Consider the following 16,839-nt stretch of genomic DNA (forward strand, 5'->3'; position numbering starts at 1 on the left):
ACCTATGATCCCATTGGATACCTATGATCCCATTGAATAGCTATGATCCCATTGGATACCTATGATCCCATTGAATAGCTATGATCCCATTGGATACCTATGATCCCATTGAATACCTATGGCCCCATTGGAAACCTATGATTCCATTGATCCTATGTAATTGTTTATTACATGGCATGTGGCCAGGCTCCACCAAACGCGTTTCGTCATGAAAAGATGTCATTGATCCCATGTAATCCCATTGGATACCTATGATCCCATCGATCCCATGTAATTGTTTATTACATGGCATGTAGCCAGGCTCCACCAAACTAGTTTCATCATGAAAAGATCCCATTGATCCCATGTAATTTTTTATTACATGGCATGTGGCCAGGCTCCACCAAACACATTTCGTCATAAAAAGATGTCATCACACCCCTGATGATGTCTTTTCAAGTTCTCAGGTGCAACTTTAATTATTTACTACAAAAAGTCCCCTATGTGATTAAATGTTTAAATGTCAGGTTCTCTTTAAAGTGATTGTAAAGTTTATTTTTATTTATTTTTTTATTTTATAACAAACATGTTATACTTACACCATAAAACCGTCAACAGGAATTAATTGCAATTCATCTAAATATTGTACAGAAAACGATAGCTTCCCCAATGTATCCCTATCACCCTCCCTTTCTTGTTCCTACCATTGGATCTTACCTTTTGACATTGGGTACCTATGATCCCATTGGATACCTATGATCCCATTGAATAGCTATGATCCCATTGGATACCTATGATCCCATTGAATACCTATGGCCCCATTGGAAACCTATGATTCCATTGATCCTATGTAATTGTTTATTACATGGCATGTGGCCAGGCTCCACCAAACGCGTTTCGTCATGAAAAGATGTCATTGATCCCATGTAATCCCATTGGATACCTATGATCCCATCGATCCCATGTAATTGTTTATTACATGGCATGTGGCCAGGCTCCACCAAACTAGTTTCATCATGAAAAGATCCCATTGATCCCATGTAATTTTTTATTACATGGCATGTGGCCAGGCTCCACCAAACGCATTTCGTCATAAAAAGATGTCATCACACCCCTGATGATGTCTTTTCAAGTTCTCAGGTGCAACTTTAATTATTTACTACAAAAAGTCCCCTATGTGATTAAATGTTTAAATGCCAGGTTCTCTTTAAAGTGATTGTAAAGTTTATTTTTATTTATTTTTTTATTTTATAACAAACATGTTATACTTACACCATAACCGTCAACAGGAATTAATTGCAATTCATCTAAATATTGTACAGAAAAAGATAGCTTCCCCAATGTGTCCCTATCCCCCCTCCCTTTCTTGTTCCTACCATTGGATCTTACCTATTGACATTGGGTACCTATGACCCCATTGGATACCTATGATCCCATTGGATACCTATGATCCCATTGGGGTCAGTAGGTTATACTGTTCCTATATATGTTTAAATTGATTCAATATTAACCTGTATTTGTTGGAATGCCTATTAAGCCTATGTTTCCATATGTGATCTATGTTTGTTTAACATTCTTGAAGTCATTGGGAATGCAATGAATAATTTTTTATACTTTTGATACTTTAATAAAAAGTTTTATAGTGAAAAAAAAAAATAAAAATGACAGGAACACAGTTTAATCAGAGTATAGCATTAGGTCAAGTAAGGAAACTTCCACTTCAAACACAACACAGCAACAGGAATGCCTCCCCTAAGAATACCGGACCTGGGGAGTGAGGGTACTAATCAAAGCTATAATATACAGTAAATGCAGCACTTTCTCATATTAAGCTCTTTGTAGAGTCTTTCATGTTTAAAACATAGCAGGTCTCCAGGTTGGTAAAACGCACCTTCACTAATGCACTTATGAACACAAAAGCTTGATTGAAGTATTCCTCCACCAATAAGCAACACTCCTCTTGCCATCTGATGTGGATCACCCACAAAAAGTGATCAATATGCTAAATTCCAAATCAACCCCGGACCGATTGTTCAGAATAACCTCCTGGTGCCTGAACAATTACATAACACATGGCCAGGCTCCACCAAGCGCGTTTCGTCATGAAAAGATGTCATCATGCCCCTGACGATGTCTTTTCAAATGCTTAGGTGCAACTTTAATTCTTTACTACAAAAGGTCCCCTATGTGATCAAATGTTTTAATGGCAGGTTCTCTTTAAAGCAATTGTAAAGTTTTTATTTATTTATGTATTTATTTTTTTTATAACAAACATGTTAAATTGTGAATAAAAAAAAGTGTGCGAACCAATGTGACTAAGTGTAGAAGCAGCACTGTGAATAATTAGAAATGAAAAAAATATGTACCATATAAAATACGTTGCAAAAGTGCGCTAATATAAAACAAGAGAACAAAAATGTCCATATATGTGAAATCAAGGTGAATCAACAATTTGAAATAAAGTCTTTTACATCCAGGAGAAAGTGTTCCCAAAATGATACAGGAAAACCAACTGATGAATGATGGGTGTTGGGAGGTGATGAAGGGTGAGTGAATTAACCTCTTCCCAAAAAACAATCCATAAACGTGACTTGAAACAAAAATACAATTTTGTGATGACACCCGGTGATGTGAGTGGACTCTTATCACATTTGAGAGGGATGGAAGCGTATACTGTGGTATCCAAGAATCCAATTGGTCAGCCAGATGGAATGGAATCCCAAATGGAATGGATCGATCGTCAGCTGCCCGGTTAGGGGGATCTATAGGCTTCCAGGGGTGAGGATGCCAACAGGGAGATCACACCAAAGAGAGGAAGGGACTAATAGTGCATTACCTCCAAGTTTATCCTTAAAATAAAGTGGAATGACACTTACAAAATCCAAAGCGATATACAGCATACACTCGATATAGTCACGGTCGCCTGCAGTGCGATCCGGGACATGTAGCAGCATGGCTGGCTTCCCCCGACGGGTTTCCACTGATAAGTCGGCTTCAGAGCTCCAGTCCCAGAGATGCTTTTCATCTCCCCCTATGCTCTCTGGCTCCCCCAGTGCTCTCCACCCCCCTGTGCTCCCTGGCTTCCCCCTAAGTGATTTCCAGTTGCCCCCCCCCAGTGCTCTCCAGTTCCCCCCTCCCCCATGCTCTCCATCCCCCTGGTTTTCCCTGCCCGCTCCCCCCCCCCCCAGTGCTATCCACACCCTGCGCCTTCCAAGCCCCCTGCAATGCTTTCCAAACCCCCCCTTGATTCTCTCCAGCCCCCCCCCCCTGCCCTTCAGATCATCCAGTGCTCTCTGCTTTCCCTGTGCTCTCCGGCCTCCCTAGTGTCCTCCTATCTTCTATCATGTCTTCAGTCCCTGACCTTCTCTTGTATCACATCTGCAGTCTCTCGACCATCTCCTGTACTATGTCTGCAGACTCTGACCATCTCCTGTATCATGTCTGCAGTCTCTGCCAATCTCCTGTACTATGTCTGCAGACTCTGACCATCTCCTGTATCATGTCTGCAGTCTCTGACCATCTCCTGTATCATGTCTGCAGTCTCTGACCATCTACTGTATCATGTCTGCAGTCTCTGCCAATCTCCTGTACTATGTCTGCAGACTCTGACCATCTCCTGTATCATGTCTGCAGTCTCTGACCATCTCCTGTATCATGTCTGCAATCTCTGACCATCTCTTGCATCACGTCTGCAGTCTCTGACCATCTCTTGTATCTTTTCTGACCATCTCTTGTATCACGTTTGCAGTCTCTGACCATCTACTGTATCACGTCTGCAGTCTCTGACCATCTCTCGTATCATGTCCTCAGTCTCTGACCATCTCTTGTATCAGGTCCGTAGTCTCTGACCATCTCTTGTATCATGTTTGCAGTCTCTGACCATCTCCTGTACTATGCCCGCAGTCTCTGACCATCTCCTGTATCATGTCCTCAGTCTCTGACCATCTCTTGTATCATGTCCTCAGTCTCTGACCATCTCCTGTATCATGTCTGTAGTCTCTGACCATCTCTTGTATCAGGTCCGTAGTCTCTGACCATCTCTTGTATCATGTTTGCAGTCTCTGACCATCTCCTGTACTATGCCCGCAGTCTCTGACCATCTCCTGTATCATGTCCTCAGTCTCTGACCATCTCCTGTATCATGTCCTCATTCTCTGACTATCTTCTGTATCATGTCCGTAGTCTCTGACCATCTCTTGTATCATGTTTGCAATCTCTGATCATCTCCTGTACTATGTCCAGCGGGAACACTCTGCAGCCACACCGCACAGCACACCCAAGGTAAGTGGAGGACTGGAGAGAGGAGTGACTTCTGCTTAGGGATTTCTTGTGCAGATAGGCTGGGCTGGCACTGGCAGCAACAATTGTATTCAAAGAAATCAGGATTTCTTCTGCAAATATACTGGCACTGGCAACAACAATTTAATTCAAATCAGGATTTATTTTGCAAATAGGCTGGCCTGGCACTGGCAGCCAGGCATAGCACTAGTCTAGTACTATGCCTGCCAGTGCCAGGTTAGCCTATTTGCAGAAGAAATCCTGATTTGAATAAAATTGTTGCTGCCAGTGCCAGCCTATTTGCAGAAGAAATCCTGATTTGAATTAAATTGTTGCTGCCAGTGCCAGCCTGCCAGGTCAGGCTATTTGCAGAAGAAATCCTGATTTGAATAAAATTGTTGCTGCCAGTGCCAGCCTACCAGGCTTGCAGGCTGGCACTGGTAGCAACAATTTAATTCAAATCAGGATTTCTTTTGCAAATAGGCTGGCCTGGTACTGGCAGGCATAGTACTGGTCTAGTACTATGCCTGCCAGTGCCAGGTCAGCCTATTTGCAGAAGAAATCCTGATTTGAATTAAATTGTTGCTGCCAGTGCCAGCCTATTTGCAGAAGAAATCCTGATTTGAATTGGTCATGTCATGTGTCTGATGAGATTGTTTTTTGTTAATTGTCTGATCTGATGCCATTGCCAGCCTATTTGCAGAAGAAAACCTTATTTTTCCTAATTCTTTGATCATGTGTCTGATGAGATTGGTTTTGTTAATTGTCTGATCTGATGATGTCACTGCCAGGCTATTTGCAGAAGAAATCCTTATTTTTCCTCATTTTTTGATCATGTGTCATGATGACATTGGTTTTGGTAATTGCCTGACTCTGATGCCAGCCTATTTGCAGAAGAAATCCTGATTTGAATAAAATATTTGCTGCCAGTGCCAGCCTGCCAGGCCAGGCTATTTGCAGAAGAAATCCTGATTTGAATAAAATTGTTGCTGCCAGTGCCAGCCTACCAGGGGTTGATCTGAGGTGTGAAGGTGCAGGAATTGGGGTGATCTGAGGTTTGATAGTGCAGGAATTGGGGTGATCTGAGGTGTGAGGGGGAGGAATTGGGGTGATCTGAGGTGTGAGGGGGAGGAATTGGGGTGATCTGAGTTGTGATAGTGCAGGAATTGGGGTGATCTGAGGTGTGGACGTGTGATAGTGCAGGAATTGGGGCTGATCTGAGGTGTGAAGGTGCAGGAATTGGGACTGATCTGAGGTGTGATAGTGCAGGAATTGGGGCTGATCTGAGGTGTGATAGTGCAGGAATTGGGGTGATCTGAGGTGTGATAGTGCAGGAATTGGGGTGATCTGAGGTGTGAAGGTGCAGGAATTGGGACTGATCTGAGGTGTGATAGTGCAGGAATTGGGGCTGTTCTGAGGTGTGATAGTGTAGGAATTGGGGCTGATCTGAGGTGTGAAGGTACAGGAATTGGGGTGATCTGAGGTGTGAACGTGTGAAAGTGCAGGAATTGGGGTGATCTGAGGTGTGATAGTGTAGGAATTGGGGCTGATCTGAGGTGTGAAGGTACAGGAATTGGGGTGATCTGAGGTGTGAACGTGTGATAGTGCAGGAATTGGGGTGATCTGAGGTGTGATAGTGCAGGAATTGGGGCTGATCTGAGGTGTGAAGGTGCAGGAATTGGGGTGATCTGAGGTGTGAAGGTACAGGAATTGGGGTGATCTGAGGTGTGAACGTGTGATAGTGCAGGAATTAGGGTGATCTGAGGTGTGATAGTGCAGGAATTGGGGTGATCTGAGGTGTGAAGGTGCAGGAATTGGGGTGATCTGAGGTGTGAAGGTGCAGGAATTGTGGTGATCTGAGGTGTGATAGGGCAGGAATTGGGGTGATCTGAGGTGTGATAGTGCAGGAATTGGGGCTGATCTGAGGTGTGAAGGTACAGGAATTGGGGTGATCTGAGGTGTGAAGGTGTAGGAATTGGGGTGATCTGAGGTGTGAAGGTACAGGAATTGGGGTGATCTGAGGTGTGAAGGTGTAGGAATTGGGGTGATCTGAGGTGTGAAGGTGCAGGAATTGGGGTGATCTGAGGTGTGAAGGTGTAGGAATTGGGGTGATCTGAGGTGTGAAGGTGCAGGAATTGGGGTGATCTGAGGTGTGAAGGTGCAGGAATTGGGGTGATCTGAGGTGTGAAGGTGCAGGAATTGGGGTGATCTGAGGTGTGAAGGTGCAGGAATTGGGGTGATCTGAGGTGTGATAGTGCAGGAATTGGGGTGATCTGAGGTGTGAAGGTGCAGGAATTGGGGTGACCTGATTTGTGAAGGTGCAAAGCTCACTTGATTTCTTACTATTATTCAAGCGGTTTACAGCAGTTACTTTATATGAATTTGACAGTTGTTTTTTATGTATCTGGCACTTCCAATTTCTTTGAAAACATTTTTCGGCACACTGTGCCCAAAAAGGTTGTCTACCCCTTGATTAGAGTAACCCTCATCTTGTGCTGCTTCATAATATTTTTAGGACTCAACCATCAAAACAGGATTTAAAGTAAGACAAAAAAAGCAGCATCATATGGCAGCTCTGATCTAAATTGGACCCAATCTATCAGATTAGACTAAAAAAGGTACCGTAATCCAATCCACACATCCTGGAACATTAAATCCTGTCATCAACCATCCCGAAGAACGCCACGTCCCCCCACGCCCCAGTCACGCCCCCCCTCGCGGGCTGCTCAGTCCAAAATGCCCGGGCCTATTTTTTGTCCCAGTCCAGGCCTGACGGGGGGTGATTGCGGGTGTCCGGCAGCAATTGTGGCCGCCAGCCCCGTGAATAAGCTTCCCTGCTGGCTAATGGGGGCATGAGCGTGCCTCTGGCGGTGCGCGCGTGCCCCCAGGAGCGTTCCTGCGAACTGCTGTACAGGTAGGGCGATTCGCGCAGCTGAGCCAGCCTGCCGCAGTATATCTGCGGCGAGCGGTCGGAAAGTGGTTAAACAAATAAGAAGGAAAATAACTTAACCACTTGCCGTCTGCTCACTAGAGCTGTACTGCGGCAAAGTGGCTCTTGTAGGTCTGACGACGTAGACCTACGTCGGCAGACACTCCCCTTTCTCGGCGGCGCACGCGCGCTGCAAGAGGCTCGCTCCCGCTGTGTTCAGTCACAGCGGGAGTCGGGCCAGGAGAGGAGCAGCGGCGATCGCCGCTGCTCTTCCCCGATCGACGGGGAATCGAGTCTGGAGATCCGCCCGCTTGTGTAAACACAAGTGGGCAGATCTCCTAAGTGACAGGCAGGGTCAGATTGCAGGATTCAGCATAGCTCAACATGCGATCTGTCCTTGTGTCACTCAGTCACCTCCCCCCACACACGTCAGTAAGCACCAGGCATACATTAACCCCTCCCTCTCCAATAAAATTAACCCCTTCCCTGCCAGTGTAATTTTTACAGTAACAGTGCATATTTATAGCACTGATTACTGTAGTAATGTCACTGGTAACCCCAAAAGTGTCAAAAATGTCAGTCAAGGGTCCGATCTGTCCGCCGCAATGTCGCAGTCCCGCAAAAAAAAAATCGCAGATCGCCGCCATTACTCGTTAAAAAAAAAACACCAAAAACTACAGAAATCTTTCCCTTAGTTAGTAAACGCAATAACTTTTGCGCAAACCCATCAAAATACGCTTATTGCGATTTTTTTTACCAAACATATGTAGCAGAAAACAAATTGTCCTAAAATGATAAAAAAATTTTGATTTTTACATTTTTTTGGGGGGGATTTTCATATAAAAAATGTGAAAAATATTGTTATTTTTTCAAAATTGTCGCTTTTTTTTGTTTATAGCGCAAAAAGTAAAAATTGCACAGGTGACCAAATACCACCAAAAGAAAGCTCTGTTTGTGGGAAAAAAAGGACGTACATTTTGTTTGGGTACGGCGTTGCGTGACCGCGCAATTGTCAGTTAAAGTCGCACAGTGCCGAATCGCAAAAAGTGGCCTGGACGTAAGACAGCAAAATCCTCCGGTGGTAAAGTGGTTAAAATGTGTTCTCATCCAAAGTACATTACAGTTTTCCTTTAATCTTCTTACAATGAGGTTAGATGTCTGTAAAACTGCCCTGATTTTGTCTATACAATATAAATATTAATGGCACTTAGTGCCGCAATGTCATCTTTTGCACATTTTTAGGCATCAAAGGCGAAATTCGACATCCTACCCACTAATGTGGAAATCTTCCCCGTGTGATGTGTATAAGCGGAGACACGATGAACCCGCATAGCGATCCCCTGTACAGATGGTAATACTTCCACCTGCTTCACATCCCATTGATCCCACCATCAGGAATGACACCGATGCATTAACTAAAGGAAAATACATTTCATTTATGCATCATTATGTGGCAGCTTGATGTACATCACCGAGCCGTCTCCTGCAAATCTGACTCGCATCAAGAATAGAAACGTCTACAGAATGAACACAAAACATCCTGAAAGATAGATATAAATATTTATGTCTCCGTGAATTCTGTTTTTTATGCCATCCTATAAAAAGGCAAACTAAAAAAAAAAAAAATGATTATCAGCGCCACCGCAAAAAAAAGAATATAATAAAGTGCTTTCATGGTTACCTTACTCCTGTATTTTTTTTTTTTTTTTTAAATATAGATTGATTTAATAATAATATATAAAGTATCTCACAAAATGAGTACACCCCTCACATTTTTTGTAAACCTTTTATTCTATTTAGTAAAGATTCAGGCTTACCAAATGTAGCGGACCCCCCTAATTACCCCTTGCTGGCTGCCTGCCGCGGTTTTACTGCAGGAGATTGGCTTGGCTGCGTGAAACTACATACTGGTACGCGTCGGTCATGGGAGTGGTGCTGGGGGGGGGGGGGGCGAGAACGTGCTCCCACCCCCACTAGGCAGAAGGGATGCCGATCCACGCGACCGGCGGCTGCGATTGCTGCCGGGCAACCCCGCGATCGCTCCCAGCTGAGAGAGGACGGTCAGGACGGTAAACACAGCCGACCGCTGTTGTCTCTGAAATGATCACAGAGTGCCTGTGATCCTTCTATATAGGAACACAGGTCTCTGTGATCATTTCACAAGCCCCGCCCCCATACAGTTAGAAAACACCCCATAGGCTCACATTTAACCCTTTGATCGCCCACTAGGTTAACCCCCTTCCCTGCCAATGTCATTAGTACAGTTACAGTGCATATTTTTAGCACTGATTACTGTAGTAATGTCACTGGTCCCCCCAAAAGTGTCAAAAATGTCAGTTTGGGGTCCGATCTGTCCGCCGCAATGTCGCAGTCTTGCTAAAAAACGCTGATCGCCGCCATTACTGATAAAAAAAAAAAATTACATACATTTTTCCCGTAGTTTGTAGGTGCGATAACTTTTGGGCAAACCAATCAAAATACGCTTATTGGGATTCTTTTACCAAAAATATGTAGCAAAATACAAATTGGCCTAAAAGGATGAAAAAATTAGATTTTTAATTATTATTTTTTTTGGGGGGGGGGGGGGTTGTTATATAGCAGAATGTGAATTTTTTTTTTTTTCAGAATTGTCATTATTTTATTGTTTATAGCGCAGAAAATGAAAATCGCACAGGTGATCAAATACCACCAAAAGAAAGCTCTATTTGTGGGAAAAAAGGACATAAATTTTATTTGGGTACAGCGTCACACAACCACGCAATTTTCTGTTATAGTAACGCAGTGCCGAATTGCAAAAAATGGCCTGGTCATTAAGGGGGCAAAACCTTCCCGTCCAGAAGAGGTTAAAGAGAGGTCGGATGAGCATGTGCCCAAACACCTGCAGCTGCACTTCTTATCGCGATGGTACCCAAGTAAACCGCAATCAACATAAAAGGAGAAGCTCCACATAGTAAAAAAAATCTTACTAGTAGTTTTCTTGAAAAGATAGATAGCACTCGCATTTCAAAAGTAACGTGAATCACATACTAAAATTGCCGGCTGGCTAAAAACACAGAAGCATCCTGCACTTCCTGGAACATGCGATGACGTCAGCACGTCGCTCCGCCCTACGTGTTTCGTCACATGTGACGTCATTCAGCTGTTCGCCTATAGAGCGCAACTGCACTTGCAAAGTGCACAATATTTCTTATTTTAGTAAAACTACCCCTTAAAGTCACACTTCTTCTATCCTCTCTTCACTTATATCCAATCAGTTATGTATGTCCTTACATTAGCATTACAAAGTTGGTTGTGCATTATTTATAATGTATATATCACATTCAGAGTTGTTGTTACTTTTTGCACATTGTCTTTATATTGTGAATATTTATACAGTGTACATTGCATTTCTATAAATGATATATTGTATTCAAATGGTACATTTACTGTATTATAGATGGCACTGTACTGTCTTTATATGATTACTATTTATACATTTCTGTGCCATTACTTATACTACTTATATTATTATTATTATTATTATTATTATTATATAATAAATAATATAATTATATATATATATATATATATATATATATATATATATATATATATATATATATATATATATATATATATAATTATTAATATAATAATATATATAATAATAATAATAATAATAATAATAATAATAATATAATATTATATATATATATATATATATATATATATATATATATATATATATATATATATATATATATATATATATATATATATATATATAATATGATTCCTATTTATACATTTCACACAACAGAGTAAGATATTCTCTCTGCCTGCAGGTGCAAAAAATGTTTTAAAAATGTTTCAGATTTTTAAGCCAAGGTGTAAACCACCTTCCGACGTCTGCAGAATGAGCTGCAAATAAGATATTGCGAAGGAATCTTTCCAATTGACATCAGCAGTCTGACAACTCTATGGCACTGCAAATTATTTTTTCGTCAGTTTGTTCACAATGTAAATAAAGCAAAACCAGGCTGCTTAACCCTTTTCAGACCGGAAGGATTTGCCCCCTTCCTGACCAGTCCCTATTTTGAGATTCGGCATTGCGTTACTTTAACGGACAATGGCGCGGTTGTGCGACTCTGTGCCAAAACAAAATTTATGTATTTTTTTCCCCACAAATAGAGCTTTCTTTTGGTGGTATTTGATCACCTGTGCGATTTTTCTGTTTTGCGCTATAAACAAAAAAAGAGCAACAATTCTGAAAAAAAAAAAAAAAAACAATAATTTTCACATTCTGCTATATAACATTCGCCCAAAAAAATGTAAAAATCTAAATTTTTTAAAATTTTGGGCCAATTTGTTTTCTGCTATGTATTTTTGGTAAAAAAAAAATCACAATAGGCGTGTTGTTAAATGGTTTGCGCAAAAGTTATCACGTCTACAAACTAGGGGAAAGATTTATGTTATTTTTATTGTTTTTTTTGCTAGTTATGACGGCGATCTGCGATTTTTTGCGGGACTGCGACATTGCGGCGGACAGATCGGACCCTTGACTGACATTTTTGACACTTTTGGGGGGACCAGTGACATTACTACAGTAATCAGTGCTAAAAATATGCACTGTAACTGTAATAATGACACTGGCAGGGAAGGGGTTAACATTGACGGTGATCAAAGGGTTAAATGTGAGCCTAGGGGAGTGATTCTAACTGTTTGGGCTGGCGTGGCTTCTGAAATGACCATAGAGACATGTGATCCTATATAAAAGGATCACATGGGCTCTGTGATCATTCCAGGGAGAAGAACGGTCAGCTGTATTTACAACAGCCGACCGTCCTTCTCTTTCACCAGGGGAGCGATCGCGGGTGTCAGGCAGCAATCGGCTTCCCTGCCTGTGTATAATAAACAATTCGAATGTTTCATTTTCTCCATAGAAAAATATTTTTACAATCCTTTTTGTTTATCTTAGCTCTGCCAATTTTCTCCAGCCTGTTTGGACCATTTCCTGTCTATATGCAATCACTCCAGCGTCAGCTCTTTCCTGATTTCTTGATGGCGCCCATGCCAAAGGTAGATAAAGCTTGTATTATGTCAGTCAACATGGCCCCTTGTTGTCTTCTCTCCATCAGAAGTGCATGTAACCGAGGCATAACTAGAACCTTCCGGGCCCCGGTGCAAGAAACCATGAATGGCCCCCCAGGACCCCTGGCCGGGGCCCTTCCCTTCAAGCCTGGGGCTCTTCCCACTGATCCTGGGGCTCTTTACTCTCGTTGCGGGGCCCTTTATTACGGTCCTGCAGCGAGATCCTTTCACAAGTTCTGCAGTGGGCCCCCTTCCTGCTATCTTGGACCCCCCCACGGTGGTGGAATGCCAGGGCCCGGTTGCAAGTGTGACCTTTGCGATCCTGGAAGTTCACCCACTGGTGTCAGTAGTTTTTATTTTTTGGTATTTTAATTTTATTTTTTTTTATCATTTTATTTTTTTTTTTCTACAATGTCACTGACTATGACTCTGTCCATTCAGAAAAGGAAGGAGCTGGTAAATTACATATTTACCGACCCCTTCCTGGTTCTCTATTGTTACACCTCCCCTGCAGCAGCTGGCTGGAGAGAGGAGGGAGCACAGTGTGGGGGGGGGGGGCAGCACAGTGGGGGGGGGGAGACCAGGGGTGCACACAGGGGCCCAGAGACAGCAGAACACAAGTGAACTGGATAGGAGGAGTGGCGGGGGCAGCATACAGAGGAGGAAAAAGGAGGGCAGTCATTTCTCTACATGCTGCCCCCCCATCCTATCCAGGTGTACAGGGGAGCCCCACAGTCCCCCTGGAGCATGGAGCCCGGATGCAATTGCAACCCCTGCAACCCCTGTAGTTACGCCCCTGGTATGTAACCTAGGAGCATGATTGGGAGACAGTTGTCACCCCATATTACAGGGGGACAGGAACAGGGACCTTTGTAGCAGGATTTTTTTTTTGAATAGAAAATAAGTTTATTTGTGCTGTATACATACAATACAAAATACAAAAACACATTAACACGTGAATTTCACACTTGTGAAACACTTAAAGTGAATTTAGTGAAACAATGTATACCTTCACCATACAAAAAAGAGATACAATGATACAATGTTATAAATATCTCACTCAGCAGCACCCCGCCCTGGTTGTAGCAGGATTTTAAAGACTGCAGCACTTTTGAATCTACAGTAAAATGTCAAAGCTCTTTTTTTTTTTTTTAAGCATATGATTTTACTGGTTGTATTTAGATCTACTTTAACCCATCGAGTTCTTTGGACGTGTTTGGTACATCCACAGTTTGAAGAAGTTAAAATCAGTAGCAGCCGTAAGATTGTTTCTGTTTCTATCAGCCGGCTCAGCACTTTTCTGTAAAAATTATCTGGGCAGCTATACAGCCACTCGATTACTTTTGCACAACTCTTTATGTCGCCCTTGTGAAAGCAATAAAGTTGAATGAAAACAAAAAAAAAATAAATAAATAAATAGATTAATTAATTAATTAAAATAAAAAATGTGAAATAAATTAAAGAAACATAAAGAACAGAGAATCTAAAGAACTGGGTAATATTACATTTATGTGCTTTAACCGGTTGCCTATATACGACTATATACTGCGGCGGTCAGCCCCGGCCAGGCAGAGTGACGTATCGGTACGTCACTCGCCTGTCACTGACTTGCGAGCCTATCGCGGGCGGGCGCGCGCCCGCCGAGGCGTGCGCCCGCCGCGGCTCGTTCACAGACAAGTCAGTGCGTGTGACCGGCGGACTCGATGTCCGCCAGTCACACTGCGATCGCTCCTGTGAAGGGAGAAAGACAGAGCGGCTTGTGTAAACAAGCTGCCTGTCAGTTCTCCCTGTGTAAAAGTGAAGATCTGTCCGTTCTACTATGTAGAACGGTTGATCTTTGCTTTTACACCAATAGGAATGTCCCTACACAGTTAGAATCACGCCCCTAGGACACACTTAACCCCTCCCTGTCCAATAAAGTTAACCCCTTCCCTGCCAGTGTCATTTTTGCAGTAACAGTGCATATGTATAGCACTGATTACTGCAGTAATGTCACTGGTACCCCCAAAAGTGTCAAAAATGTCAGTCAATGGTCCGATCTGTCCGCCGCAATGTCGCAGTACCGAAAAAAAAATCGCAGATCGCCGCCATTACGCGTTAAAAAAAAACCACCAAAAATGACAAAAATCTTTCCCTTTGTTAGTAAACGCAATAACTTTTGCGCAAACCAATCAAAATACGCTTTTTGCGATTTTTTTTTACCAAACATAGGTAGCATAAAACAAATTGGCCGAAAAATGTTAAAAAATTTTGATTTTTACTTTTTTTTTTGGGGAATTTCATATAAAAAAATGTGAAAAATATTGTTATTTTTGCAAAATTTATGCTCTTTTTTTGTTTATAGCGCGTGATCAAAAAATCGCACAGGTGATCAAATACCACCAAAAGAAAGCTCTGTTTGTGGGAAAAAAAGGACGTCAAATTCGTTTAGGTACAGCGTCGCACGACCGCGCAATTGTCCGTTAAAGTCACGCAGTAAAAAATCGCAAAAAAAAACCCTGGTCCTTTAGCAGCCAAATCCTCCGGGGCTTAAGTGGTTAAAGTTGGGTAACATGAAAAAAAATGATAATTCCACTACATAAAGTGCTTTGTGCAATTTGTGCAACACAAACATCTAATTAAAAAAATAAAAAATAAATAGAACTACCACTATTTTATTTTCTGGGTCTCTGCTTCCAGAAAATTCAGTTTTGTGGTTTTAAATAATCTTCAAAGCTAAAATGTTTTTTTTTTTTTTGTATTTTTTTTTTAAATAGCTCTGGCAGCAAAAGGAATAAAATTGATACTTTAATAACTGATTATTTAATTTAATATAATATATTAACCTAAAAATAGCTTTAATTTAATTTAATTTAATTTAATAACCTAATAATAACTTTGGGTACTGAAGTTTTTTTTTTTTTTTTTTTTTTCTTTTGCCATTTTGTAGGTGCATGCAGTCTTGTGGCTTGATATATTTGGTATCTACTTGACAATGCCTCATATTTTATCTGTGCAAAAACATGTTTGAATTGGGAGTGAGCACATTTCTGTATAGTTTTTTTTTTTTTTTTTTCTGAAATGTTTGATGTGATGAACAGTTGGAGAAATATTGTACAAAAATTGCAACTAACACCATTTTATTTTCCAGGTCCCCTGCTTTCCAAAAATATATACTTTTTTGCAGAATTTAAATACATTTTTAGCAAAAAATGCAGATTTTGACCTTTGTTGAAAAATATCAGAAAGTGCCCTTATAGAAGACCTGCTTCTGCACACACATTGGTTCTCTCTTTGGCCAGATCATGTGATCGGTGCTGAGGCATTGATCACATGATCATTGCACAAGCTGCTTTGGCCAATCAGCAGCGATGCTTGGACAGCGATCCACAAGCTCTCTGGCACAGACCATGTGACCAATGTTTTTATAGGTGCACCAGGACTTTTTTTCCACCAAGGCTATGACAATAAAAAAATGCATTTATGAAAATAAACCTACTATAAAAAAATTATGGTTAATAAATAAAAAAAAAAAAAAAATGACCCTACTTACTATATGAACACCCATAGACTTCCACTCTCATCCCGATCCTACCATTGGTATTCCACTCCAGCGGCACAAATCGGAGGAATCTGGCTTTTATAGAATTCGGAAATCTGTGGTTCACCACGCCGTCCCCATTCGTGTTCCCTGAAAAGACCTGTGGATAGAATGTGATAGGAGTGAACAAAATACATCAACTTCTGCTAATGCTATTCATCAAAATACACGGCTGATTTTACTATAAGGCAACTTTGACTTTTTATAGACTTGTCATTATTTATTTATTGATTGATTTAATTTTTAACCATAAAAGTTAACAAGATCAGATAGATTTGTGTTCAGTCTATTGTGACAGTACTAACCATCACCTTTTTTTCCCACAAACAGAGCTTTCTTTTGGTGGTAATTGATCACCTGTGCGATTTTTACTTTTTGCGCTATAAACAAAAAAAAGCTACAATTTTGAAAAAATAACAATATTTTTCAATTTTTTTATATGAAATTCCCCCCCAAAAAATTGCAAAAATCTAAATTGTTTAACATTTTAGGCCAATTTGTTTTCTGCTACAAATGTTTGGTAAAAAAATCGCAATAAGCGTATTTTGATTGGTTTGCGCAAACGTTATTGCGTTTACTAACTACGGGAAAGATTTATGTCGTTTTTATTGTTTTTTTTTTTTTTTAACGAGGAATGGCGGCGATCTGTGATTTTTTTTTTGCAGGACTGCGACATTGCGGCGGACAGAGGGGACCCCTGACTAACATTTTTGACACTTTTGGGAGGACCAGTGACATTACTACAGTAATTAGTGCTATACATATGCAGTGTTACTGTAAAAATGACACTGGCAGGGAAGGGGTTAACTTTATTAGTGATCAGGGGTTAAGTGTGTCCCTAGGGGTGTGATTCTAACTGTAAAGGGGCGTGGCTAGTGATGTAACCACAGAGACATACGATCCTACATAGCAGGATCGTATGATCTCTGCAGTTACACCAGGGAGAATGAGAGGCGGCTTTGTTTACATCAGCCGCCTGCCTTTCTGCCTCTCCAGCGGGAGA

At 41.4% G+C, this 16,839-nt stretch overlaps 1 protein-coding gene across 1 annotated transcript in view; it reads right to left on the reverse strand.

Moving 5' to 3' along the window:
* The window catches only part of LOC309557562 (contactin-associated protein-like 5), a 691,665-nt gene that overhangs the window by 440,342 nt on the left and 234,484 nt on the right, over positions 1-16,839 (reverse strand). Inside the window, exon 4 of the mRNA XM_082260344.1 lies at positions 15,789-15,936. Coding sequence (XP_082116470.1) covers positions 15,789-15,936 — 148 coding nt within the window. The remainder of the gene's footprint in view (positions 1-15,788; positions 15,937-16,839) is intronic.

This window comes from Pelophylax lessonae (genome assembly GCF_965119305.1).
Source record: "Pelophylax lessonae genome assembly, chromosome: 6".
In the NCBI taxonomy this organism is placed as follows: domain Eukaryota; kingdom Metazoa; phylum Chordata; class Amphibia; order Anura; family Ranidae; genus Pelophylax; species Pelophylax lessonae.